This window comes from Clarias gariepinus, chromosome 14, assembly GCF_024256425.1.
Source record: "Clarias gariepinus isolate MV-2021 ecotype Netherlands chromosome 14, CGAR_prim_01v2, whole genome shotgun sequence".
In the NCBI taxonomy this organism is placed as follows: Eukaryota; Metazoa; Chordata; class Actinopteri; order Siluriformes; family Clariidae; genus Clarias; species Clarias gariepinus.
The window spans coordinates 12,345,416-12,373,321 of record NC_071113.1 but is presented as its reverse complement, the minus strand read 5'-3'; the positions used below and the strand labels follow the sequence as shown (position 1 = coordinate 12,373,321).

Below are 27,906 nucleotides of genomic sequence, written 5' to 3'. Positions count from 1 at the left end.
TATACACACACACACACACGTACACTTTGTGTGTGGACTTTGCATGTTCTCATCGTGCTTGGTGGGTTTCCTCCGGGTTCTCCTGTTTCCTCCCACAGTCCTAAAACTGGGCGAATGTGTGTGTGAATGTTAACTCGAGGTCCTACCATGGTTGTACAAAATTGGAATAAACACAACGGTCACCACCAGCCTCCATTGTCCCTAGTTGGACTACAGAGCTACCAAGATGGCTGGATATAGTATCACGAATTTACACAAAATTGTCATTATAACGAATGTCATTATATAAATGGGTTTATATTGCACATTTTTTCCTTCCATTGCTTAACACTCTTCATTTTTCTTGTTTTTTCAGTTGCTGAGTTTGTTTCTCTGCTTCGCCCCCTAGTGGAAGAACAGAGACTAGCTTCTTCAAATATTTGAGAGCGTGGGTGAAAATTCATAAAGTGTGTTTGGGTAGATTGTGTACCTGTAGGATACTTTCAGTGTTTCAGTATTTATTTATCTATTTATTTATTTGACATCTTTGCCTTGTGTAAACTCAACACTGGGTTTATTATTATTATTTTTTGTATTGAGCATTTGTTCGAGATTAAACCGCCCAATCTGGCAACACTGCAAATTCTTCCTTTAAAATAAATCGCGTTCATAATATTCACTCACATGTTTGGTTTTCGTTATCACTGTGTTAATAAAAGTGATGAACCGCAACAACGCAGTTGTGGCCAGCCTGAGAGATAACGTCACGCGCTGTGTTAAAAGCGTCTCAGCGCGCGACTCCCTCTCTCTCCCTCTCCCACAGTGGTGGACACGCGCGCGCGCACTTCGGCACAGAGAAGAACACTTTCTGAAGATATCCGAGGAGAGTGCATGTGGTCCATCCAAACAAGTTGTATCAGGGTATATCGGATTGATGGATTGCACGAGTGGTTTCCTCTCCATCACCAATGAGAGGTCAAGGTCAGGACAATCTGTAGGAGCTTGTGATGTCCGACTGGAGCTCTGAGATGCTGGAGCTGCGCTTAATGAAGAGCCAGACAGAACCAACAACTCCATCTACTTCGAGTTTTCTGGGTAATAAGACCAGCTGTGCCGAGCAACTTCTGCGCTATGGGAATACTGAGAAAGTGCTGATCGGAGGAGTGCTGATGATGCTCACTGTTTCCACCGTGTGTGGGAATTTACTGCTGGTCCTGTCAGTGTGTTTAGTAAAGAAGCTGAAGCAGCCCTCTAATTACCTGATTGTGTCTTTGGCTGTGGCAGACCTGGCTGTGGCTGTGGCTGTCATGCCTTTCGTTAGCATCACTGACCTTATAGGAGGACACTGGGTCTTTGGTCAGCTCTTCTGCAATGTCTTCATTGCCATGGATGTGATGTGCTGCACAGCGTCAATCCTCACCCTGTGTGTGATCAGTATAGACAGGTCCATCTTCTTACTTCTGCTTTTTAAAAACTCTCTCAACTCTCAAGGATGCTTTACACAATTACTCACTTGTACCTTGTTTTTGTACCTTTAATATGTATCTTTTCATTCTCGGGTTATCCCTTATACTTGTAGCTCTTACAACTCAGAACATTTTAGCCATTTTTTGCTTTGCTGTTTAAAAAAAAAGTGATAATGTAGTACAGAGTGATGTAGCCTTTTTTCAGCACAACATAGGCAATCCCAGTTGTGTTTGACTAATGGCACTTAGTTATTAACCTAGTTAACCCAGTGTAAGTATCTATCCAGTGATGTAAACTTTAAAGCACTTTTTGTAAGTCGCTCTGGATAAGAGCATCTGCCAAATGCCTAAATATAAATGTAAATGATGAACTGAATTTTATAAATTGTAATCAATTATACAAACAAAGAAATAGGGCACAGAGGCAAATAAATAACACATGCCCTGTCCTGTAATAATAATAATATCCTCATTTTGAGAGTTTTACATTTTTTGCAACTTCTTTCAGATATTCCAGTAGTGGTAAAATTTACACATTATAAAAGTCATGATAACTTTCATTCTACCTGACATATCTGAAAATATTTGATGTGTGAATGTCACCTTTAACACACATTAAATGAACAAAGAAAGGTGTGTGCATTTATAGCATTATTATATAAATGCTATAAATGCACACACCTTTCTTTGTTAATTATACATATAATTTGTAGAAAAAGTAGTGTTATTTCTGAGGCTGTAGTGCAGTGTCTTTAAACCTTGGTTCTTGGAGCTAGAGAATCCGTGTCCCAAACATGTAAGTGCTTTTTGAGCTCTATCACACCAAATTCGCTTTAGAAAATCCTGTTAATTAGCTGATTAATTGAATCAGGTTACAACACTAAAATGTGCAGGACAAGGGGTTTTCAAGGACCAGGGTTGAAAAGCACTGTCATATAAAATAATGGCACTGCCAGATTCTTTTGAACAGCAGGCGAAATGAAATTCAAAAACATCAATGGAACTCAAAAACATCTCAAACATGGAGTTTGCATGATCTCCTCGTGCTTGGTCGGTTACCTTCAGATAATCGGGTTTCTCTCACAGTCCTAAGACATGCATATTAGGCTGATTGGGGTGGCCATAGTGTGTGTGCCCTTCGATGGATTGCCCCCCCCCTCCCTGTCTAGGGTGTACCCTGCCTCGTGCCTTAAAGTTTTCTGGGATAGGCTCCAGGCCCTCCACGACCATGAATACAGAATAAAGCAGTATAGACGATTAGTGAGTGAGAGAGTGATATCCCCTTTCATTCTGTTTCTCCCTCTCTCTAAAACACATGCAGTAAATATAAAATGATTAATAAATAACTTGATAAATAAACAAATCAATGTAACAGCATGAAAGCATCAATGTGTATGTATTTTGAGTTCTTATTATTTTTTGTTTTAGTTATCTATTTATGCATTTTACCTATGTATTAATTTATTTATATATTTATAATTAATACACTGTTTTACCTTTTATATATTTTCTTCCAATATTAATCTTCATTATGAATTAATTATGTGCTATTTAGATACTCCTTTTAACTTACATATTTATTATGTACTTTTGCTGTGAATAGATTGTTTTATTTGTTTTAATACCATGTTTTACTTCTGTTTATATTATGTTGAAATAATTTCTTGATAGGTTTTTGCTCATTTGAAATCATATTTAATAATTATTACTTCATACTTATTAATTGGAATAGGGAATAAAAAAAAAACATTTTTGAGACTGGGAGAAGAGCCAAGGCTACTGTGCAGAAGTGTTATTTTTAAGATACTCTGCACACATTATAAATTTTCTGTTGTGTCTGATGTTACAGGTATCTTGGCATATCGAAGCCGCTGACCTATCCTGTGAGGCGAAGTGGAAAGTGTATGGCAAAAATAGTGTTGCTTGTGTGGCTGCTTTCTGCCTCCATCACGCTGCCTCCATTGTTTGGCTGGGCTCAGAACGTCAACGATGATAACATGTGCCTGATCAGCCAGGACCTGGGATACACTATTTATTCTACAGCTGTGGCCTTCTACATTCCCATGTGTGTCATGCTGATCATGTATTTCCGGATTTACCAAGCAGTCAAAATCAGTGTGGCAAAGCACTCCATTACATTCCCCCCAAGAACTGATGATGGTGTGAACTATGTCTCTGCTGTTTTGAACTTGCAGACGGAGGTGAAGGAGTGTGCAAGTTTCGCACGACTCCTGAGAACCGACCGCATCTTCAAGCGTGAGCAGAAGGCGGCAACCACATTGGGAGTTATGGTGGGGGCATTCAGTGTGTGCTGGCTGCCTTTCTTTCTGCTCTCCACGTTGCGGCCCTTTGTCTGTGGTGTGCACTGTAGTTGCGTCCCCTTGTGGCTGGAGAGAACCCTGCTGTGGCTGGGCTATGCCAACTCGCTCATTAATCCCATTATAAACACATTCTTCAACCGAGACCTCAGGACCACCTACCAGAACCTCATTTACAGAAACTTCAACCGCAAACACTCGACAGCTAGCATGCAGGAAACACTAAAGCTGCAAAGCCACACGTGATGTAGTGATAAAGATGGGATTGGGAATTGATTTCACAAAATAGAACTGGGGTGATGTGGCGCTTAGAACATATTTAGAAGCTTGTTAATAAATTTACTCAAGTGTTGCTTTATTCCACCATTTAATACTTGCTACTGGTGCAAACATTCAATGAAGCAGAGGTACATTGTCTACTAGATATTAATTTGGGACTTTGGAAATTTTAAGTATTATAACGCAGTACCAGTAGTACAAGGTGATCAAATAATATAACAGTGTAACAATAAATATGTGTTTGTGATAGTATGAATGTTAATATTTTATTCCCGGCTAATAACCTTGCAAGATTTATTTCGTTTTGTGTCATGGATTATGATATGAATCGCATTAGTGCCACTTGTGCTAATTGGTCATGCTTTGTCTGTCCTCTAAATGGAAATTAATTGGTCTGTCACGCCATGAGTCTTATAATTATGGATTGGGAGTAAGGCTTTAATTGTCTTACAGCTGTGTAAAAAGTAGAAACGAGATTAAAGGATATGATATTAATTTCAGCAGCAATCAGCTTTGAAATTACTTGTAATCCTGGATAACTGTCCTTAGTAGGCATACTGTATAGCTGTGGAGCATAAATACATACATATATACATACAGACAGACAAACAGAAAGAAAAGAAATTAGGGGCACCACAACTCATCTATGCTTGTTGGGCTTAAATGGTACACCGTCTTGTCCAATCACACAAAGATATTTTAATATTTAAAATATTATTTTAAAATAATATTTTCTCTAATATAGAACAAATTTTTTAAACAAGTCAATGCTGGCTATTTTATAAAGGTATCAGAATACGTCTTAATGTATTAGCACATCTTGCTGTGTATAAATCTTACCAGGCATAGAGTTCAAGGATGTTGATTCGACCAGACCTCAATCCAAATGAGGTTGCCAGACAAATGATAGGATGCGCTGGACAAATGAGTCTGATCCATGAAGGCCCCACCGCTTTACTCACAACACCCAAAGGATCCACCGCTACCTTCCCCGTCCCAGACACCAGAGCACACTCCCAGAAGTCTTGGGGAGTCATGCTCCAGGCATTAATAGAGGAACATTTGGGCGATGTTGTTTCGGAAATGATCTCATGTAACAACATTAGTTCTGATACATTTAGAAATGTTAGGTGTTATCGCACACAGTGTGTAAACAAGTGTTGCAAAGTCAGAGGCTGCCCATTGGCATTAATTTATATTTAAAAAACTTTTTTTTTTTTGGTTCAATATAGTTTACAGGTCTATGTCTGACTGTCAACTGTCAATAATTCAGGAGAGATTAGGGCACCGAGACAAGTGGAACTTTCTTGCAAAATTAATTTGGTGGGAAATGATGTACTGACAGGCCATAACTAAGTAAATAGAAATCAGTGAAAAAAACATAATTAAGGAACAGTGATGAGTGTGGAGATGACAGGTGAAATCAATCATCATAAAGCTGTGGGCAGGGAGGTGATCAAGCAAGCACCAGCTGTGTCCCAAGTCTTTAGGATTCATATGTAATGCCATTAGTAGGACAGTCATTTGGGTAAATAAAAAACTTTAAAGGCTTACTAATAGAGGATGAGCATAAATTGGAACTATGAGGCTCTGCTTTAAATGTAGCTTGTAATAAAGTAAATAAAAAAAATAAAAAAAAAGAACTAAACATGCTATTGACCATGGTGTTACTATGTTTTGGTTGTGGAACTAATCTACGCAATGTTTAATGAATTGTTATTTAGGTCACATAAGCATGTGATATTGCTTAATTATACAACTCAAACAGTCTACCAGTTTTTCTCATATATAGCTGTACAGATTCATGTTCTACAAACATTTATCATTAACATACTATGATTTGTTTGTGTCTTCACTCAGTTATTTTGCTCACTAACACTTCCGCCACTGACGAAACTAGCATTAAAACTAGCATCTGACAGTTAAAGACAGACAGTTAGTATAATTAACGGGGATGAAAGTATTGTTATAAACTCCTACAGCCCTGTAAGTACATAAGTTTCTCTTTATTTTTCCACTATTGAATACCAGCTTCGTTAAATTCCACGTTCCAGGGTTGAATTCCAAGTAGCACAAAATGGAAAGTTAGTGAAATATGTAGGGTATAAATTGGAATCCCTTGTTACACAGACCAAGTTGATCAAGTAGTGCCTTTGATTAGGGGTTAGAGAGGGATTTGGGATTCAGCCTCATGTTAGAAGCTTGTTAGCTTTGTGGTTTTCGTTAGAGTATCAGCCATGAACAGAATAATATGGACGGTTCAGAGGCAATTCTGAACAACTTAGAAGCAACTATTGAGTAGATAAAGAGTTGTTTAAGATGACAAAGGTATCAGATGTGTTTTCTTGCTGAAAGCGTTTCCCTGACTAGGCTTCGAATGTGGGTTTTAAATGTTATTTATCAACATAGCTGGCGTGAAAAGTCTTAGCAACTTGTTATTAATGACTAATTGAGACTCTGATTGCTGAAATTCCAAAATGACATTAGACAAAAAAAAAAAAAAGATTTTCTTACACTCATATTCAAAACCCTTGTAGCCTATTTGCCAGTCGTTTTTCCAAAGAACAGTATAAAATTATAATTGTCCACCTGCAAAGAGAGAGAGAGTTCATATCCATAAAGTTTGTGTATATCCCGAGTACGCTGTTATTGCCTCCAAACATGCTCCATTCCTAATGACATGCCATTGATTAATGTCCAGGTTATTTGACAAACAGTATGGTGTATTGTTTAACTCTCACATTGGCTGAGTTTTTCACTGAACCAGCCGATGGTTCCAGCTTGGCCTGCTCGAGTATTTCACACAGACAGTGTTGATCTCCTGGGATTTTCACACACAACCGTCTCTAGAGATTACACCGTTCCAATAAGAACAAATTTATGGTTCCTTATTTCTGAGATAATAAATTTAGAGCTATCTATAGGGTCTCTGAAGAATCTTAAATGACACATCATTAGTTATGTTATACATATTCATGAGAGTTTTCTCTGTGTTGGAAACACAACAGCAGCTGGGAAGTCAGTGTGGTATCTGAGCTGAGGAGTTGATGAAGCTCTGTATTAGTCTGCTCTTGGCTAACACATTCAAACCGCATGGATCAAGGCCGAACATAACTTAAAACTAACAAATATTTCAGGAAGACTTAAAAATATTTTGATAAAGATGAAAAGTTTTTAGACCATTCTAAAACTATTGTAAGTGAGATAAGTGAGATCTGCAGAACAGTTTTTATAAACTGTATTCAGAACTGCATCAAGTCCTTGCATCAATATTTACACAGAGGACACATTATGTATATGCTGTTATTATGGAAATACTGTTAAGGTTTTGTATACTGTATAACTTCTGTGTAGTTCACACCTCGGATTTGCTTGACTATTTTTTCACTAGAGGTGTAGATGCCAAATTATTCAGCATGTGTAGATCACGGTCTTAAACACTAAAACTTGTTTTTTAGCCTGAAAATCTGTGATAAAAATAAAAACAAATCTGTAATCTTAAGAAGGCATTTACATTAAAAAGGAATTTATATACAGTATACATGTATTACATCATAACATTTTATATTGTAGCATATTGCAATCATGATAAGTATGAATAAGAATTAACTAAACATCTAACAAATTTATATTTAATGCCAACCTACTGCTGCATGATTAATCCTAATTATAGTGATCAGCTAAACTTGGCATCCACCCTATTCATTCAGCAGTTGCTAAAATAATAATATTTTATTTAACATTTTATTTTTCAAGAAAATAATTGTGTGCAAGTAAGACACTATTAATGTTAAACTGATTTAAATTCTACCCATTTAAATTAATTTTTTTCACAACTACAACTCCTATTTTTCAGTTTGCCGATTTTCATGACAAAACCTTCCCAATGCAAAATAAAACCAGAGCAAAAAGAAACCAAAATTCTGTAATAAACTTTATAATCAGGACTACCATTACTGAATATTTTGTTACACTTACCAAGCAACCTTAAAACTAGTTAATTTAATTGTAAACTAAAAGGTTATGAAAATTTGTAGATTAAAATCACAGATGCATGAAAAAAGTCTACATAATCATATTAAATAACGGCGGCTATTAATAACTAAAGAAGGCGGCGCGGTGGTTAGCACCGTCGTCACCTGCACCTCCAGGGCCTGGGTTCGATTCCCGGCCAGGCTCGATTCCCGTCTCTGTGTGCGTGGAGTTTGCATGCTTTCCCCGTGCTTGATGGGTTTCCTCCCACAGTCCAAAGACATGTAGGTCAAGTTGATAGGCGTTTCTAAATTGCTCATAGTGTGTGAATGAGTATGTAAGTGTGCCCTGCGATGGATTGGCACCCAGGGTGTACCCCTGCCTCGTGCCCTAAGCCTCCTGGGATAGGCTCCAGGCCCCCACGACCCTGAATACAGGATAAAGCGGTATAAAAGATGAGTGAGTGAACAAGGTATAGCAACTGAGGAAATTGGGGCGAAACGAGGTCTCCATGCCACATGTTAATAGATCAAGTCTAGGCCCCAGAAATGCCTTACCTTACAATTACTGCACTAATGTTCAAGCTAAATAAAAAAAAGAAAAAAAGAAAAATAATCTGAAATGCTTTAGCACATCAGTAACTAGAAATTAAACTTTGACACAAACTACATAACCATCATGTTATCCATTATTTTTCCACTTTGGTCCCTCTTCACACACTGTTCTATAATTTCATCACTCAGCAAACCACACAGATATGGCTAAAACCACAGCGTCAGCTGATGAACAGCTGTGACAGTAAGATGATATCAGTCATGAGTAGGCGAGAGCAGCAGAGGGTAAAGCCAAGCTATACACTGTACAGACAGTGGTGGCCAAAAATATTGAGATGAAAGTGAAAGTCAATATTTTAATATAAGTCCTTTATTCTTCAAAACCTGTTGGATCCAGCTGGGCACAGAGTCAAAAAGACTTCTGCAGTACTCTGGCATCACTCTCAATCCTGCTTGATTGCTTCCTGAAGATCATTCACAGAAGCTTGCCACAGAAGTTCAATATTCATTTAAGAAACTTCTAAGTATTAGCCTTTTTTCCCCCTGGGTAGACACTACGCCACCTTCAGAAAGTAAAAGTCATGCCACATTTGTTTCACGCATTAACTAAACCAGCTGAGTCTCATTAGCACCTCTCCTCAGCCAGTTGTCTTAATACTTTTGATCACCACTGTATGTCGCTTAAACATGTAGATGAGCAATAGGAAACCAGGGTCAAAGTCTTGTAAAGTAAAAATAAGTGCTATGTTAGGAAAATTATAAAAGCTTTGTTACACAAAAAATATCCCTTAGAGACACCTCTGGTAAAGAATGGCAAAACCAACATTCATGGACTGATTAACTTAAACCTTAGTGCCAACACAGCAAGACTGATGATTAACCACAGAATCACAGCCAACCAGGTTAAAGAACTGCGACAGGGGTTCTTTAGACATGTTGAAATATAATTGTTTTTCCCATCCTATTATTGAAGACAAAAAATGATGCAAACAAAAAAAAAAAAAGCAATTACAACTAAAATATATATATATATACACACACACACACACACACACACACACACACACACACACGTTTAAAAATCATGTTGCACTATTTACATAAAACTGTCTATACCAGCTTATCTGCTTTGCAAGTTCTTGTTCTAAGTTTTCTTTTAATAATAAGATGATCACTTTCTTTGTCATCTTGATCCACGGCAATAATCTGTGGGAAAAATTAAACATAGTATTGCATGTTTCATATCTTAAAGACAATACAGTAAGAAATCTCAGTGCTTTTATCATTTCCAGGGAAATTCTCAATAAATGTTAAGTGTTAAGGTGCAGATAATTTGATTAAATAAATACTTAAGTAAATTTCAAGTAAATTTGGAGATTGGTATTTATTCAATGTGTCATAAAGCACTACTGACCGGATGTGAAGCTATATCGAGAGGAGAAGAGATGTGTGTCTTATACAGCTTGCGTTTTAATCTTTTGGGTTTGTTGCTTATCTCTGTATTGTTCTCTGGCTCGGGAGATTTTAAAACAACCTTTGCCATGATCTTTTTTGCTGTGGAGAAACAAAAGCAGCACAAGTGGAGATATGAATAACTGTTTTGTAGTGTCAGTTAAGATATTACCAATCTGGTAATATAAAAAAAAGGATAATAACCTTTGCTCCCTAGGAGGGTCGGAGAACTTTGGATGAAGTCGCCAATCTTCTGCAGGGTTCTGTCTTTCTTGCCTTTCAGACTAACAGGAGACTCTTTTGGCTTTAATTGATTGGCCTTTTTACAGAGCACTGTGGGGGACTGTAGCGGAAAAAGAACAATTTAAATGTGTAAATGAGGTCTCAAAGCTGTTAAAACCTAAATGTGGCAGTGAGATATAGTCTACATACAATACTGACAGAACAATATTAATATCACTTACAATTACTGATAAGCAACATCAGATAAGTGAATTTTTATTGACCAATATTTATAAAATTACATTTGCATTAGCACTAATTGTTCACCTTCATCGTAGTGTTAAAAGGTTAGGTGGCGAAGTCTGAATTAAATCAAAATTGTGCAGTTGATGGTTCAATTTTATTTATTTATACAGCGCTTTTAACAATGGTCATTGTCTCAAAGCAGACAAATGGTCTAAGTATTAGGCAAATAAAATTTTAGACAAATATAATATACACACCCTTAAAACTATATAATAATTACTGTGCCATTATTTATTAAACAAAAATTCAGTGGTACTGATGTTAAAATTAGCATTTTAGCTGCATGTAGAGGTAAGGAAGTGAGAAAGCATCAGTCTCTTTAACTAGAGATGATGAGAGTTTTAAACACAAACTGATTCAGAATGAATTAATTGGCTCTGGTTTATATTATTACTTATTGTAATTAACAAAAATAATGGTATTGGTCAAAATACAATTTTGCATGCATATACCTCTACGTTCTGTATATTAACCCGGGAGTTCCCTCTAAGTCGCATGTTCTTCCTATTCTCCGATTCCACTCCATTCTAGTGAACACAAACAAGCATGCCACTGCAGGTTAATACCAATGTGCAAAAGAAAGGAAGGCAAGAAATAACTATGCAGAAAACATTTTCTTAATACATTTACATTTGGGCATTTGGCAGACACTCTTATCCAGAGCGACTTACATTTTTTATCTCATTATACATGTGAGCAGTTGAGGATTAAGGGCCTTGCTCAAGGGCCCAACAGTGGCAACTTGGTGGTTGTGGGGTTTGAACCTGGGATCTTCCGAACCACAGTCCAATGCCTTAACCACTGAGCTACCCCTGGCCCAATACAGCATTAATCATCACAGACCTCTATCTCAACACTCTTCCTCTTCCTGGCTGTTCGTGTGATTTTGACCGTGACCGCCTCGTTGTCTCCTGGCCTGCGCACTTTCATGCGGTCAGGTTTGAGAGGGGTGAAACTGATCTCCAGCTCGGGTTTGGGGAAGCGCTTTTCTCTCTCACCCTCAGTAGAGACAACTGAAGACTCATGGACTGAAGTCTGCTAAAAATAAATTACACACAAACTTAAAGACAAATAAATCCAGTACTGCATGTGTCAGTGTTGTAGAATAGTGAGTGTTGATCTGGGATCAGAGCTTTGTAATGTTTATCAGCAGATGAAAGATTCACATAATCCTGTCACCATTTTTAGACTGCCAAGATCAACAGATGAATTTTTAGGACTGGATTTACAGATTTTTGAAATGTAAAAAAATATTTAAAAATGAGAACAATCACAGAACTCAAATGCTTCAGCATCATCAATCAGGCCAATTAAAATCTAGCTATTTATTAGACTGTGTGTGTTTTGGGGACAAAAATCATTTTCTTAAATATCCTTTTAGTTTAACTAATCTGTAGTAAAAAGTACCTAAATCATGGGATGAATAACAGAGCGCAGTTATAAGAGGAAAAAATATCCATTTATTTTCTATTTAATCCCCTCCTACACTAATTATTTCAGCATATCATTAGTGCTTGGATACCATCAAGATAGAAAGTTTTTTTTGTGGTAGACAAGATTCTACTGCATGCTTCAAGTCTGAAACGTTGCAGTACCAGAAACTTTTACTGCCTATTTCATCACAAGTCTTGGTTCCACTTGAACGTCTTTTGTCTATAATATTAAAGCTCATGTTAAGTGAATCTAGAGAATGAGCAAAGCAAAGACATATACTGAATATATAACATTCATTACTGTTGAAAAGACTCTTGGCTTACGCATATTATTTAGATCAATCCATTATTTGGATTATTTACTTGCCAAAACAGAACTATCTCTCTTGGCGATGTAGTAACTATGGCTTTGTCTTTCTCTGAAGGGTCTTGGATTTTTCAGGGACAGCATACAAACAGTATGTAAATCACAAGAAATTGATTTCTTCCACTACTACAACATTATTTAAAAAAAAAGTTGAATATTAAAACACTGTGAACTTAAAGCCTTTTAAACCTACTGTCAAACTTTCTGATGTTTTTTCTCTTTTTTGCTCATCCTGGTGTGAGTGTTTAGGTCCAGACTCAGTCTTGCTCTTTTTCTGACAGCTCTCCTTTAGCTTCATAAGCTCTGAAAGAAATAATTAAACTTTAGTCATATGAAAAAAAAACAAGTCAGAACAGTAAATACTTATACTAAATAAAGATGGAAAAAAACATGATGTTCAATCACCTCCACTTAATGTATTAATCTCATTGAGTCTATCCTCCAGAAGTTGCTCTTGTTCTGCCCGTGATCTCTTTTCATCCGACAGACTGAGACGCATTTCCTCAATGAGCCTTTCTTTAGCGAAAAGCTCTGTAAGCATCAATCAAATGCCCGCTCAGGATTTATTTACTTGTTTTACATTTTAAGTATTCAATGTAATACTAAAGCATTATGAAGTTTAAAATCAAAACCAAATGTGATTATCATCTCTTGACTACAAGTTATATATATACACAAGTAATATATAGTAAAGTGCTATAAATGTTAGGCTGTGACCTGCTTCTTACCTTGAGAGGTTTGGTTGGCTTGACCCTGTTGAAGATAGCAAGGAAAAAAGTTAACTTAGTCATAATTATTTTTAGATAAAAAATGTAAACCAATGAGACTGCAAAAAGCTGCTCACAGTCCTCAGTTGTTTAATAATCTGCTCTTTATTGGCAACAGCACTTAGAGCTTGATCCCGATCTTTCTCCAAGTCACACAGCTTCTGTTGTAGCTTTAGGCCTTTTTCAGACAAGGATGCAATCTGGTAAAAATAAAACAATTTTACCTAAAATTTCAATAACTATCTGTCATTCGGATAATTCATAATAATGATATTTACATAGACTTACCTCCTTTTGCATTTTCTCTGTTTCAGAACTGCTCTTGGTGAGCTCAGAAAGCAGATCGGAGATGCGTTTCTCTTTCTGTTTCACATCAAGGCTTAACGTATTTATTGCGTCAAGCCCATCGCTCACCTGCTTTTTAGATCTGTTAAAACAGACAAAATCAATACTACAGAGCTGATACTATATCCTGTAATAATATTGGTTTAAGACCAAAAGTATGTGGAAACGTGACTAATCATACTCAAATGTGCTCGTCCCTCTTTTTTGTTATAAAAATGTCTACGCTCTTGGAAAAGCTCATTATCCCACTTCCAAAGGAGTTCAGTAGGGTTGAGGTTTGCGCCCCTTAGTTCTAGTAAAGACAATTTCCTAATGTTCTACTGTAGCATACAAGGACATTCTGGACAATTATGAGTTTCAGAACTGGCGGCAACGACTTAGGGAAGATCATCATATGGGTATTATATTATTAATTATGTATTATATTATTAATAGGTGTCCACATATTTATGGTTGTATAATGTATTTAAAAATATATATATTACTATAAAATTCATTTTTATACCGAAAGTATAATAATAATAATAATAATAATAATAGCAGGAACAGAGACAGACATCCAAGTCTGTGCCATAGGAAAAAAATTACCAGAAAATTCTTTAATGTGACAACACGTAAAATTGAGGGAATCATAATTATAGTATGCCATTCACACCACCACCACATTTTAAAACGAATCAAAAAGAAATCTTTGAATTGAATTCTTGCTACAAAAGTAAAAACCAGAAGAAAATTTGTTGACAAGGATAAGAAGAAAGGGAAATCATCTGGGATCAGCTGATACAATATCACGATACCTAGGTACTAATTCGGTTCGTGTAGAGCAGGATGTCCTGAATTAAAATTTATGAAGGTCCGGTCAATAAATTTTTATTTAACCTGAGGTCCGAATTTCATGATTGTGTCAGGATTTAGATCTCTATATAGGCGGTTATTGTAATTCTATTAAAAAAAATTGAAGTTTTAATAGCATTTTAATAACATTTACTGCCAGTTTTCAGTAACTACAATCTTTAGTTAATCTTTATTTGCATGCTGCTGGGCTGTAGATAAATGTGAAAGGACGTTGGTTGCGCCGTCATATTTCGCTCTCAGTTCAGCTTTGGGTTTATGGTATATCAGGCAGGGTTATGCGGTATGTATAATAAATGAAGAAGGAACAGTGCTAGTACATCCAGCAGGTACAAAATTTAACTAGTCCCAAAAGTTATACAACTACATCTTTAGGTACTAGTGCACAAATTCTAGTTGTTCTGGTGCCAAAGGTTTACATTCTTGTGCTCTGGTGGAAATGTGGAATCAACTTACTGTAATAGTTCTTGGACTTTAACCTCCAGTTCTGCGTTTTTATGAACAAGTTTTTCATCCACTTCTTTTCTCCTCTTTTTTAGAGTGCTCTCTAGATGTCTTTCTCTCTCCTCTGCCTGGTCCAGTTTGTTCTGGGTCTGCAGTAGTCTTTGCTCCAGATCTGCACAATGAGCCTCTTTCTTACCAAACAGCTTCTCCAGCTCTTGAAGTCTTTTGGAGTTTTGTGTAAAGGTCTGCTGTTGCTTCTGCAGGACTGCCAACTGCCATCTTACACCAGACAGCTCTGTCTCCAGCTCAGAGTGACTTCTCTTCAGCTGCTCCACAATGAGCCTCTCAGCTTCATAGCGGTCAAGCAGGTGTTGATTCTCCTCCCTTTGAGCACCCCGCTTTTGCTCAAGCTGATTGCAAAGGGTCTGCTTCTGACACATTTCCTCTCTAATCTGACTTAATTCCTGCTCCAAGGTTGTGATCCGTCTGCTTTTCTCCTGGGAGTTGGCCATCACTGTCTCGCATTCTCTACGGAGAGCTGCAATGGTCTCTTGGAAAACACATTTGTTTGCTTGTGCTTCTGAACGCTCCCGGGCATCGAGCTTCTGGCGCAAATTCTCAGCCTCCAGCTTTAGGGATTTGACCATCTGAGATTGCTCAGTAGACTTTTCTTCATGCTCTTGGAGAAGATTTTTGGCTTTTTGAAGCTCCTCAGAAAGATTGGCTGCTTCCATGGTCTTAATACTTAATTTAGCTTCCATGGCCGAAAGCCTGGACTTCATGTCACTGGCTACTTCCTGGAAATCACTGAGCTGACTGGCAAGTGCTCTATTCTCATTTGTTAGTTTGGTGGATGCTGCTTTCTCTGTTTCAAGTAAAGACAAAGCAGCTTCACATGCATGAGCTTGTTTTTTTAAATCTTCAGTGAGATCTTTCAACTTTTGATCTAGAGTTTGCCGTTCATTCTTGAGGTTAGCCAATAACTCATTTTTCTCTTTTAACGTTTCTGTAAGATGCTGAATTTCCTGATCTTTAGTCTTCTCTTCATCATCATTGAACTTACATTTGCAGTTTTTTCTGTATTGCAAGATTTCTTCTTTAATTGTGTCGATATAAGCTCTCTGTAGAAAACCATATAATCGTTAAAATTTGTGCTGGTTCACTTTTTGCACAATATTTATAACTTGACATTTATGACCACCCTAAAGTAGTACTGGACATTTACATGGAAACTTACATCTTCATTAGCTGCTTCAACATTTTGATCTAAAGCAGTCTGAAGCTTAAAGATCATTTCATCTTTTTCTTGGCAGATTTCCACAAGTTGTTCATTCCTCAGTTTTTGATTTTGATAATTCTATTAGACAACAACAAAAAAAATACTTAAATATTTGTAAAATAACTAACAAAACACAAACTAGGACTACTGTGAATAAGCCCAACCTTGTTCGCTTCCAACAGCAAGTCACTGGAATTTTGTAAACGAACCTGCACTTCTTCCATTTCTGTAAAGAAATTAACGACATAGTGAGAGAGGCAAAGCAAGGATATTTTAAAACCTTACTAAGAGAGTATGTAAATACCTTTAGTCTTAATATCCAGAAGCTGACTTCTTTTCAGAAGCTCCTCTTTTATCTCATCCAGCTGTATCCCACGTGAATGACCCACGTTCTCCAGACAAGAATGTGCAGCTTCGGCATCTCTCTTTATATTAGCCAGGTCATTCTGCATCTCCTCAATCATCCCATCAAAGAACGTCATTTTAGTCTCCTAAACAACAGAAGAAACCTGCGTTATACCTATTAGCAGCCTGCTTAAGTATGAAATTAAAAATTAAATAAAAAGAAGGATAGGCTCTGAAAAATCACCCAGGATAGAAATGCAGTAATGATCCGATAGGAATCAGCCAATAATCACAACTTTTACAGATCAGTTGTCTCTCAGATGGCCATTTTGATGACGCAAAATGCGCGAGTCGACAGACAAATTACCTGCTGTCGCCAACTTTTAAAAAGACTTGGTAATATTCCAAAGGCGTCAAATTTGCTATATGCAATTTTTTTTTCTAAAACAAAACCACATAGTGGAATGTCTGCAAAAAGCTTTAATGCTTAACGACACAGCATGAATAATTTAAGCAAGGCAGCAGCTAAATCTTGTAAGTCGGCCCTCACTCAACCACCTATAGAAGAGGCCTTCAAAAATCTTAAGGGGTTTCTGCCTTTTTACTCTCTGCAGCCACTAAAGTCATTAGCCGCTCAATAGAGAAGTAAGAGTGGCTCCCAACTCTAGACGAGGTACGCACGTTTACCTTACCGCTCCATGCATGCGGGCTGACAGTGAGAGACTACATTGTGGATGATAAGAGGAACAGAAATTCAGAATGCAGAAATTCTGATATTTATAAAGAAATTACTCCCCTCGCTGCTTACTAATAAGCAGCTATGACTGGGTAGGCTTGCCAAATACAAAGTAACTGATGTGTGTACTAAAATTTATTAGGGAAGACTTGATCCATGTGGTGCATGTTGAGCACAGACTATTCTATTGGTTTCAATTTCTTTATAACCTACATGAAATAAGAGAGTAAAATGTTGCCTTCCAATAAAGAAAAGTTTTTTTTATGGTACATCTTCAAATCTTAATTTCTTAATCTTATTTTGTGCACACTTGTTTAGAAAAGTTATTTTATAGATATAAAGAATAAATACACACACCAATACTACACAATAAATAGAAGACTTTTTGCACTGTAGATCCTAATATGCCACACACCCATGATTGGTGATCGGGTATCAGTGATCAGCCCCAAAACCCTTGAACAGATCACACCTAAAATTGAGGTTATACCTTAGTTTCGTCATCGGCAGAATTCATGATTGCCACCTCAGTGCTGTTTTTGTTGACTAAATTCTTAAGTATTTCTAATCTTCTCTCAGCTCTTTCTTCAGCAATTTCCTTCTCTCTCTGCAGACGTTCACTAGAAAGACAAAAACCCATTAATCATTTAGTCAAAAGGTTAATAAACTACTGTGATTATATATATATATATATATATATATATATATATATATATATATATATATATATATATATATATATATATATACACACATATATATATATATATACATATATATATATATATATATATATATATATATATATATATATATACACACACACATATATATATATATATATATATACACACACATATATATATATATATATATAAACACACATATATATATATATATATATATATATATATATATATATATATATACACATATATACATATATATATATATACACATATATACATATATATATATATATATATATATATATATATATATATATAAATAAATAAACAAACAAACTGCCTTACTTATAATCTTTTTCCATATTGGAAAACAACTCCATTAACTCAGTGGTGACCTCTTCCCGGATTCGAGATTCCATGGCCAGTTTTTCAGCTTGTTCCTTAGACAGTTCTTCTTTAAGCTCTTTAATTGTCTGCTGGAGCTGAAATGAACATCAAAATTTAGTCAATAAGGCTAAAGGTAAAGCTTAGTCATTAAGCAGTGGTCACACTGGATGTGAATACACCCAACCTGGTAAAGAAAAAGCCTGTTCATTTGCATCAAAGAAATCACATTATGTAAGAATGTTAGAAAGGGATTTGCTCCTGGCAGAGATTATTTTTTACCACATCTACTCCGGTTTACTTCACAGAGCTTTTAATTCATCCAGACTTTAACCTAGCAAATTTGCCAGTCACAGAACTGTGCACCACCCACCGGAAAAAAAAAAAAAAACAGTCAGGTCTATCTGGAAAACTCAACAAGGAGGAATTGTTTTTTCTTTTTATGATCCACAAACAACAAAGTATGGAAAGCTCAGGAATCAAATCTCGTCACACCAGTCCTGCCCAAAATCATCCAATTACGCTCGAATCAATAGGAAAAATGAGCAAAGTTTGCTACTCTAAATCTCTGTGCAATTTAGGTGAGGTCATTTTTCTAGATCGTTTTTAACCGATGCCGCAACTCCAGGCCATGGTCCCGCCCACTTCTGTGTTAATGCTAACTCACTTCTCTATACTATAAGCAATGGCACAACTTGGGGTGTGGAGTGTAAAGCACAGGATATTCCTTAACATCATCTCATTTGCAACGGAAGCACTGAATGAGCTAAAACTTGCGCTAGTAAACATCACAAAACCCAAGCGGTATCATATATCTGTACACCATCTGTGGTAATAATGTTATGATAAATTAGTCTTCCACAACATAATGCACATGAAAATAATCAGCAGAACATCAGCTGCTTGGTTAAGCTTTTATCTTTGTGACAAAGCATCAGGTAATATGACTGCAAAATTCTATAGTCATATTTTTATATTCAAGCTGCACATGGCTCTTAATCCTAAACATTAGTGCAAAGAGGTTAAGTGTTCAAAGGCAAGACGCACAGAGATTCCCCATAAAAATAAAAGACTCTGAGGTCCACATTATTTGTGTCTCCCCCCGTTTACAGAGCTGAAGGTTTACAGAGCCATCGAGGTCTGAATGAATGCTGCCTTATAAAGAGAGTTCAAGCAATATCAGACACTGTACCTCAGCCAGCTCTTGCTCTTCTGCAGCTTCAAGCATGGTATTTTCCACCATGCTCTCCTCCTCACCACTTTCCTCTTCTTCCTCCTCATCTACCTCCATTTCTTCATCACCCTCATCCTCTTGAACGTCCTCCAAACTTGTCTCCCAACCGATCAAGGTGCTCCTTCTGGTCCACTCTCTCCTGTCCACATTGTTGATCATCATGGAGACTTCTCTGGCAGATTTCTTGGGCAAAGCACTTAAGACTGGTTTGGGATTCAAGACCACAACCTACACAACAAATGGATAAAATTAAGTTTTTTAAAAGCATTTAGATTTCAGTCTTTTTTTCCTGCATACAGCATATTAATCTTTAATATATTTTCTTACACACGTTTCATATATGGAATCACAAAGGTTGCTCTTAATATGGCTTAACTTTACATAAGAGAACATTTTAAATGAGAGAAAACTCTAATTTATGCCACATTAGAACCAATAGATGAGCTGCTGTATAATTAGTAAATGGTGGCATATACCAAAATGCATGACCTTTAATCACTGGAAGCAATCTAACAATCTTATTTAAACATACAATACAATAAAACTTATTTCCAGGCTTTATTAGATGCTAAAGATCATGTTCACGTAAATTCCATGAAAATAATGTTTTATTATTTTCAATTCTTTAAAGCTAGCAAGAAATTACAGATGCGTGGTGACAGAGAACTATAAAAGGAAAAATGTGAGCATGACTGACCTTCTGAGCCACTGCTGAGAATTTGAGGACGTTCAGTGTTTCATCATACATGGAAGCACACTGGTTGATGTTAACAATCATGCAGGCTTTTCCACGGCCGCAGAAGAAGCCCTGCAGGTAGTGAGTAAGTTTGCTCTCTCTAAAGGGGATATGTTGCTGGAATCTACTAGAAGTAAAGTTTTAAACACCAGATTTTTCAGAATGCAGTTCACATTCTTCAACAGCAACATGACCTAGTGAAATTTATTAACTTTTTTTTTTTTTATACTGTCAACATTTAAGAAGTGCGAGATGACACACTTACTTTGACTGTGTCTGACTCAGTCTCAAGGCGTTCATGCATTTTCCTAACGTTAACAGCGACGTGTTAATGTTCCCTGCTTCTTTTAAGCGATCTCCTCTGTTCTGGGTTTTTGCACATCGTTCTGATCCAGCCAGGTCACAGAGAGACAACCTGGACCGATAAAAGACTCGTTAACATGAGCAAATTACTAAAGATTAAAACATAGCCATGTGTTAAAAATTCTTAAAATAAAAATAAAGACAAATTCTCACTCGCTTATTGTCTGGACTCGAGGAACACCTACGTCTTCAATTCTCAGGATTCGGATGGAGAAAATACTGTGGCTGAGAGGACAAAGCTCTGAGTAATATATACAGAATCTTTAAAAAATTTAATAAATAAAAAGTAGCAATGACTGCAAGTGCTCCTTTAAGCTCAAAATAACAAAAATAGTTAAAAACAACAACCACCCCCACCTGCTTGGGTAAAAAAGTCGCAAACTAAAATTTTTCATCGCCTTAACATTGAATCTGATGCGCACTTTAGTAGCCAATACATGTGTAAAAACAATTCCTCATCTTCCCAGAACCACTTGTTCACAATTTGAGTGTTGGAATATGTCATCAGGGGAGTAAAAAAACTAAATAAATAATTTTTTTTTAAAAATGCATTAATGTGGTGCCCTAGTCATTCAGTACATTCAGGTCATGAACTGACTCCATTTTATTACCACACAGCCTAGACCTGAGCACCTTAACCAACCCCAGATCATGCTACCGCCTGCAGTGGGAACTATGCATGATAATGTAGGTGCATCACTTCATATGCTTAATTTCTTACCCCCACACACGCATGGCTCTAGAATATAGTCAGAATAATTTTGACTAATCAAAATGACATTCAATTTTCCATTACTTTCCAAGTATTTTATGCTCCATAGCAAACCTAAGCCTTTCTTTCTGATTAATAACAGATTCTAGTTTAAACGCTATATAGCTATTTAGTCCCAATCCCGCAAATTTGTTACACTATGTGAGGAAAAATGCTCTTGTTTTCACTTTCAAAAACAGTTCTGATTTCTGCTCTCAATTTTTACAATGCAGCCTCACTATGCTTTTGTTAATCGCCGACCATGATCATATGATTTTTTCTAGGGATGCACCGAAATTTCGGCCGCCGAAAATAAACGTAAGAAAGCGCCGAAAATAAAAGCCGAAATTGTCGCCACGCCTCTCCCATCCTCCCGTCTCGTTCGCGCTGTCATTACGCATCAAACACGGAGTATGTTGGCGGTTTGGAAGCACTTCAAAGTTTCAGATGAGGACAGCAGAGTTGCAATATGCAACATTTTTTTAATACAAACAAAAAGAAAATATTTTAAACATGTTTTTTTAATGAAGCCATTTTCGGTTTCGGTATCGGTTTTCGGCCAAGTGCATCCAAAAATTTCGGTTTCGTTTTCGGCCCAGAATTTTCATTTCGGTGCATCCCTAATTTTTTCCCCATGAAACCAAAAATTCAAGCACCATCCTTCTATATTTTAATAATGTGCTGGACAATTCTTAATGCACTTCCACTTCCACTTAATGTTTTCTTTGTTTGATGCAGGCAAATCATTTGACCCATTTTTGGCCAGGTAGTGTAATAATAATTAAAACTACCTTCTGCTTGAAACGCTGTTAAGCTTTGTAGAAGAGAAGCTCTGGTTTTTCTTTCCAATCTTCATAACTTTGTAGGCTTCATCTGCGCTGTTTACCTGGACCCAAGTCAGATCTGTGAAAAATATTTAAACAATATGTTCAAAATGTTCAATTGCACATTTTAGTGAGCTTTTCCTCTAATATGAAAGACTACATCATTTCTTGTTATGAAAATCACTAAGGTGGTAAGTTAATAACCTTGCAAAACTGTAGTGTAGTGTATTTCGTGTACCGACCACACCTTACCTTTGACAAATGTATTGCCTTTAACATCTTGACACATTCTTAGTACGCTCCTTCTGTGCGACGTATTTGAGCCAAAGTCGAGCAGGTCGTGGATGTTTTCATTGTAGATCTCACAGAAGGAGACCCACACTGAGAACTTCACATTAGAATCTACTTCCAAACAAAGACTCTCTTCATCCAACTCGCCATAGCTCGAACCTAAAACAGTTAAGAGTGGAAATGGCGACTATATAAATTAATCGTCACACATCTGTTTTCTAATCTTACACTAGATTATTACTACTGACACAGTTAGTACTACTGACACAGTTATTATTTTAATGATCTTTATTTAACATTTTGAATTGTTTCATCACTGTTAATTGAAATCTAATCGATTTATGAAATGGTCATAAAAGAAAGAAAAAAAAAAGAAATGCAGAAATCACGATCAGTCTTTTAAGAGCCATTTCACTGCTGTAACTTCTAATAATACATAACAGACCAACAACAATGAAAATACACTACTAGTCAAAAGTTTAGGCACAACTTTAAATATTTTTTAGCTATTTATTTCTCTACATTTTACAACAATACTGTAGATTTCGAAAATAGAAAATACTGTTTGTGCAAGAACTATTCCATAACATTTGATCCTATAATAGTAGACTGTCAATTATCAAATTTTAAAGTGCATTTGCAAACCCCTTAAAGCACCATGATAAAACTGGTTCTCATAAAGACCATCGAAGAAAAGCAAGACCAAAACTATTCTGTGCTGCAAAGGAGAAGTTCATTTAGGATTACCAGCCTTTACAGAGCGCAAGTAGCAGACACATATCAATAATCGACTGTTCAAAGTAGATTATTGCATTTTTACATGCTCTTAGCATTGCTTTACAACTTAGAAAGAAATACAAAGTAGGAAAGGCCATGGAATTAGAAGGTGTGTATAAACTTTTGACTGGTACTGTACATCTAGGAGTATTTAATACTTGCCTTCAAGTAAGGTGCTGCAGGCTGAATTTGAAATGCTGGAGGAGCTTTTTTGCAAATCACCCTAGAGGAGAAGGATTTTCAAACATTTTTGAAAAAATTTATTATACTGATATTATATTTATGATGTGCAGTACTGTGCAAGAAATCTTAAGCCTCCGTTTACCAACCTCTAGTCTGTTCCAACCACTCAGCATTCAGCACCACCAGTATACTAATTACTGACCTGATCATCTGTCATCATCTGCACCTGTTTCTCACTGGTTTATGCCTTAAGTTAGATGGTTTCTATGCTTGAATGATTCATAGGTCACTGTGGAGCTTAATAAACAAAATACATTCCTCTAAAACTGGTCAGGTACAGGCACTGGACTGAAAATTAATAAGTTTTTGAGGAAGCCTGGAGACCTACTCATTAAAACCAAGTTATATAAGCAAGTCTGGCTCCTTGAAAGCAAAATATGATGGTTAAATGATGGTTAGCTCAAGACTTTTGCACAGAACTGCAAAAATATGAAATTATTTCTATATTAGACTGAACCTCTTTAAATCTTCTTAGGAGGTTTTTCTTTATTTTAGCCTCCTCCTCCTGCTGGTCTTTAGTCAGTCTTGTGAAGTCGACACAGCGGTGCGGCTTAATGTTACTCTGTGCATAGACTCGTCCCTCAATGCTGTTGAAGATTACGTTCAGTGACCTGGGCAGAATTCCTCCATCACTTTCAGGGCCTTTAAAAAAAATTTGGTTTTAAAAAAAGTGAATATACAACGTTTCTTCACTGCAAAAGAGCTGTGCAAAACCCATAAGCAAAAAGCCCTGTAAAACACCTAAAAATGTGAACGTCTTCCCAGCGTTGGTTACACCGTAAGTGAAGACTAGAGAGTTTTCTCCTCCGAGTACATCCTTCACAAGGGCTTTTGTTGTTCCATCAAATATCTGTCTTTGTGTCGATTCCGGCCCATAAACCTGCAAAATAAATTCCATATAAACATTATAAAATTGGATTTCAACCAGACGTGACAATATAAACAAAATAATATGTAACAAAAACATCTTTGCACCTTTGAAAATTGGAATCGCTGTGCAAGTTGGGGTCCTAGTCTTTCACTTTGTCTTGCAGTCAGTGATATTCTCGGGGCCTTTAAAACCACGTTGTCTGGGGGATCGATCGAAATGCAATCCTGTATAATAAAGTGATAAAACGGTTGAAGGTGCCATATCATACACTTTTTAAACAAGTTAATGTAAGTATTAGAAATCTATAAAATGTCTCAATATTCCAGCAGGAATAGCCTTCAGATCATGCATTTTGGTTTCCATGAAATTCCCACTTTTTCACTTCTGTTGCAATTTGCTGTTTGTGTTAAACTGCAAATGAGCTACTGCTCCTTCCACAACCCTTTGCAGAAATGCATTTTACAGGCAGTCAGAACAAAGGAATGAGGTTTTGTTTGAATATGCAGAAATTAACCAGAAAAGGGGCTATGAAAATCATCCCCCCTGTCCTTTTAATGCTTCTTGCTGGCGACAGCTGTAGTCGGAGGCATTTCGTTTTCAGGTGTGTCCGTACGTCCCACTCTTGTGAATGCGGCATCTCAGGAAATTTTCACTTGGCCGAAAGGATAAACTGACTACATTTTGGTGTCAAGGCTCGAAGTCAATGTGCCCTCTAGTCAGTCCCAGTCTGTCTGTTCAATTTTTTTGAACACAATATTATAGGAACACTTTTGGCGAATTTCTTCAAAATTGACAAATCTCCTCTTGGAAAATTAGTAGGGCCTTAGTGGATTTTGGTGGTCAAAGGTCAACAACTCTGTGAATTTCTTTAAATCTGGCACTACTATCCACTTGACCTCATTCTTGTGAATGCGATATCTCAGGAACCTGATCACCTAGCTAGCCATCCTTAACCTCCAAGTCTTGATGCCATCATCACAAAGACCTGAACACAGATCTGCGGGAGTCTCTAGCCTCTATTGAAGGATCACAGTCTCTTCAAGAAGAATGATCCTTCCTGTGGAGGACATGACTACTGTGACAGCCGCCCAGTTTGTTATAGATTTGGACCGCAAGGTACCTGTACAAACTCTTTTCTTTTAATCTCCCTGGATGACAGGACAAGGGGCCTACTTTCCCGCTCATAGTTCAGCACAACCTCATTGCTTTTTATATGCACTTAAAAAAAAAAAAAAAAAAAAAAAAAAAAAAACTCTGTCAGACATACCACCACAAGGCAATAATTTTAGTTCCTGCCTGGGACATAATCATACTAGGCAGAAAATCTGAACTCTCTTTTCAAGCACATTTATTAACAAAAATAGATTACGGAAAAAAGGAAATCAACCGCCTTTTCCCCCCTTTATATTTTGTCTGTAAGGGAGACTCATGTAAAAGTCCAACAATAATCAAAAAGATAATTTTGCATAATAGGATACCTTTAATTTTATTATTTTTGTCAGTGATGCAGCATCCTTCTACTTAACTAATTAAATAAGCCCAAAAACACAAAACCCTGTAAAATATACATGCCTGTGATTCACCAAGTTCACTCTCTACGGATGTTAAAGGACGTATCCGCAAGTAGACTCGCAAGTGTTCCTTCTCCACAAAGGCAGGTTCCTGCAGGGACATGAAAATGGCAAGATAAATAATGATAATAATAATAATACCAACAACAACCAAGGCAACACATGAAATTATAACAGGAATATATTTTACATCATAGAATAACAATATACATCAAAAATACATAGGGTGAGTCTAAAATTAACTGCACTCCATTTATACTAAAACTTCTGTTGGTGCTTTTCCTTCAAGGCTCCTGTCTCCCCAGTCACATCAGTTCATTTGCAAAAATGAATGCCCTACTTGTGATTGGCACGAAAGAGCAACGTGCAGTGATTATTTTTTTGCAGTCTGAGGGTGTCCCTGGTTCCAAAACAATTCATGAAAGTGCATAAACAGAAGCATTTGAATATCTCCAAACAAAATTAGGACCGATACTCTTAAAGTTGCTTAAGGAAAATAATTACTGTCCACCATCAACTGGAAAATTGATGCTTAAAGTTTTCTGGGATTCTTAAAGGAAGGAAAAAGGTTTAACAATCAACAGTGCTTGTTACAGTGAGGTGCTGATTGAAGTGCTGAAACCTAATCAGATTAAACGCAGAGGGTTGCTATCCAATGCATTTCCACACATTTCTACACAGACTGTCAACACTCTGCAAAAACTTTTTTTGAGGTGTTAAAGTCTCTGTACTTTCACCAGTTTGGTCCCCTAAAAGCAGCACTACGAGAACTAAGATTCACTTCTGATGGAAAAGTGAACAAAGCGGTGCATTTGTGGCTCACGGCACAGCCTTTTTTCTTTTTAAACATTTTTAATGAGGTAATATGAAAGCTTGTTAAAAGATGGACAAATTGTATTGAAAAGGAAGGATATTATAACAAAATATTATGTATTTGTGTTCAATTTAAATAAATTCTACAGCCAGAGTTGTAGTTGCTGTTGTTAGACTTATGGCTGCACCTGCTTATTACCACCATTCGATCCGCACAGATGGTATGGTTTTACACCAGATGCCATTCCTGACACAACCCTCCCATTTTATCTGGGCTTGGGACCAGCACTGCATCCAGTGGCCCAGTGGCTGTGGTTTGGGCATTGGGTGGGACTCAAACCTGGGCCTTCCACATGGCAGGCAAGAAACCTACCACTCAGCCGCCAACGCCCAAATTCTACAGTTATAGTCCGGGAAATTTTTTTGAGTCATCCGTGTATCATCATTTTAATGGCAAAGCATTTAAATGATATCGAAATATATTTTTTTTATTAAAACAATTCATATAACAATTCGTGAAACAATTCTCACTCAAAATAAATGCATTAAGATTTTAGTAACTTATGCATGATATGTTTGCATGCATTAATTCTTTTTGTTTTGTGAGAACACCAGAAGTCATCCAAATTTTAAATTGAAAGTGAAATTGAACTTGTATGTGTCTTCATAGTATGCACTGTGTAGCTTTATAGTCCCATATAGAATTTTATACGTGTTTTTATATATATATATATATATATATACACACACACACACACAAAGTCTTAGCTATACGATAAACTGATAAGACCCTGAGGCTGGTGTAGCTGATGGAGGCAGTGTTACCTGAGACGCAGGTATTTTGGAGAATTCTGTAAAAAGATCTTTTCTCAGATCTTCCACAGTTACAGCACCCACTCTCTCGGGTTTATAATTCAAGCAGGACTCCATGGCGCTGAAAAAAAAACAATAACAATAAGGTTTAAGCTTCGCTTCAGTGTGCTCGTTATATACAAAGCTGACGCTTCCTGTCTGTTAGCACTAACGGTAACGTTAGCTACACATAATACCAGCTCTTACCTTCTCTTAAACTACGTTTAATACAACATACAGTTATTCCGACGTGATATACATTCGATACACTCTCATTTATTTATTTTTTCTTGGTTAATATAAAGCCCTATCTGGCTATTTAACCGTACACATTTAAATACAACCTAACAAAAAAACAACGTCATCTCTGCATTCACTCCGTCCGCGGTCT

The 27,906-nt window shown here is 36.7% G+C and overlaps 2 protein-coding genes across 4 annotated transcripts; one reads left to right on the top strand and one right to left on the bottom strand.

The window, feature by feature from the left end:
• The first annotated feature begins 968 nt into the window (after nucleotides 1–968).
• On the top strand, nucleotides 969–4,164 carry LOC128541552 (5-hydroxytryptamine receptor 7). The gene is made up of 2 exons (XM_053512023.1): nucleotides 969–1,423; nucleotides 3,295–4,164. The coding sequence occupies exons 1-2, from the start codon at nucleotides 987–989 to the stop codon at nucleotides 4,007–4,009; spliced, it is 1,152 nt and encodes a 383-aa protein (XP_053367998.1). The 5' UTR covers nucleotides 969–986; the 3' UTR covers nucleotides 4,010–4,164.
• A 3,441-nt stretch (nucleotides 4,165–7,605) lies between these two features.
• kif20bb (kinesin family member 20Bb) lies at nucleotides 7,606–27,889 on the bottom strand. Of its 3 annotated transcripts, none has more exons than XM_053511394.1 (29): nucleotides 27,723–27,889; nucleotides 27,489–27,597; nucleotides 25,852–25,941; nucleotides 24,384–24,503; nucleotides 24,150–24,288; nucleotides 23,866–24,050; nucleotides 23,328–23,388; nucleotides 22,350–22,547; nucleotides 22,065–22,176; nucleotides 20,676–20,747; nucleotides 20,425–20,574; nucleotides 20,121–20,286; nucleotides 19,382–19,651; nucleotides 18,151–18,287; nucleotides 17,607–17,736; nucleotides 16,340–16,526; nucleotides 16,200–16,261; nucleotides 15,994–16,113; nucleotides 14,769–15,877; nucleotides 13,404–13,542; nucleotides 13,193–13,315; nucleotides 13,077–13,101; nucleotides 12,754–12,879; nucleotides 12,542–12,651; nucleotides 11,392–11,586; nucleotides 11,001–11,075; nucleotides 10,225–10,363; nucleotides 9,983–10,122; nucleotides 7,606–9,774 (listed from the first exon to the last, which is right to left on the bottom strand). In XM_053511394.1, exons 2-29 carry the CDS (start codon nucleotides 27,591–27,593, stop codon nucleotides 9,679–9,681), a joined length of 4,581 nt encoding a protein of 1,526 aa, XP_053367369.1. In that variant the 5' UTR covers nucleotides 27,594–27,597; nucleotides 27,723–27,889; the 3' UTR covers nucleotides 7,606–9,678. The 3 variants fall into 3 exon arrangements, with proteins under 3 accessions (XP_053367369.1, XP_053367371.1, XP_053367370.1); XM_053511396.1 differs by having other exon boundaries at nucleotides 11,392–11,583; XM_053511395.1 differs by having other exon boundaries at nucleotides 20,121–20,283.
• Between the last annotated feature and the right edge of the window lie 17 nt (nucleotides 27,890–27,906).

Bases quoted from the DNA above. Each gene is read 5' to 3' on its own strand.
- LOC128541552 (XM_053512023.1), top strand. From the start codon at position 987: ATGTCCGACTGGAGCTCTGAGATGCTGGAGCTGCGCTTAATGAAGAGC. The intron at 1,424-3,294 runs GTCCATCTTCTT...CTGATGTTACAG, and splicing joins TGTGTGATCAGTATAGACAG to GTATCTTGGCATATCGAAGC.
- kif20bb (XM_053511394.1), bottom strand. From the start codon at position 27,593: ATGGAGTCCTGCTTGAATTATAAACCCGAGAGAGTGGGTGCTGTAACT. The intron at 13,543-14,768 runs GTAAGTTGATTC...CTGTTTTAACAG, and splicing joins AAAGTCCAAGAACTATTACA to ATCTAAAAAGCAGGTGAGCG. The intron at 13,316-13,403 runs GTAAGTCTATGT...TATTTTTACCAG, and splicing joins CAGAGAAAATGCAAAAGGAG to ATTGCATCCTTGTCTGAAAA.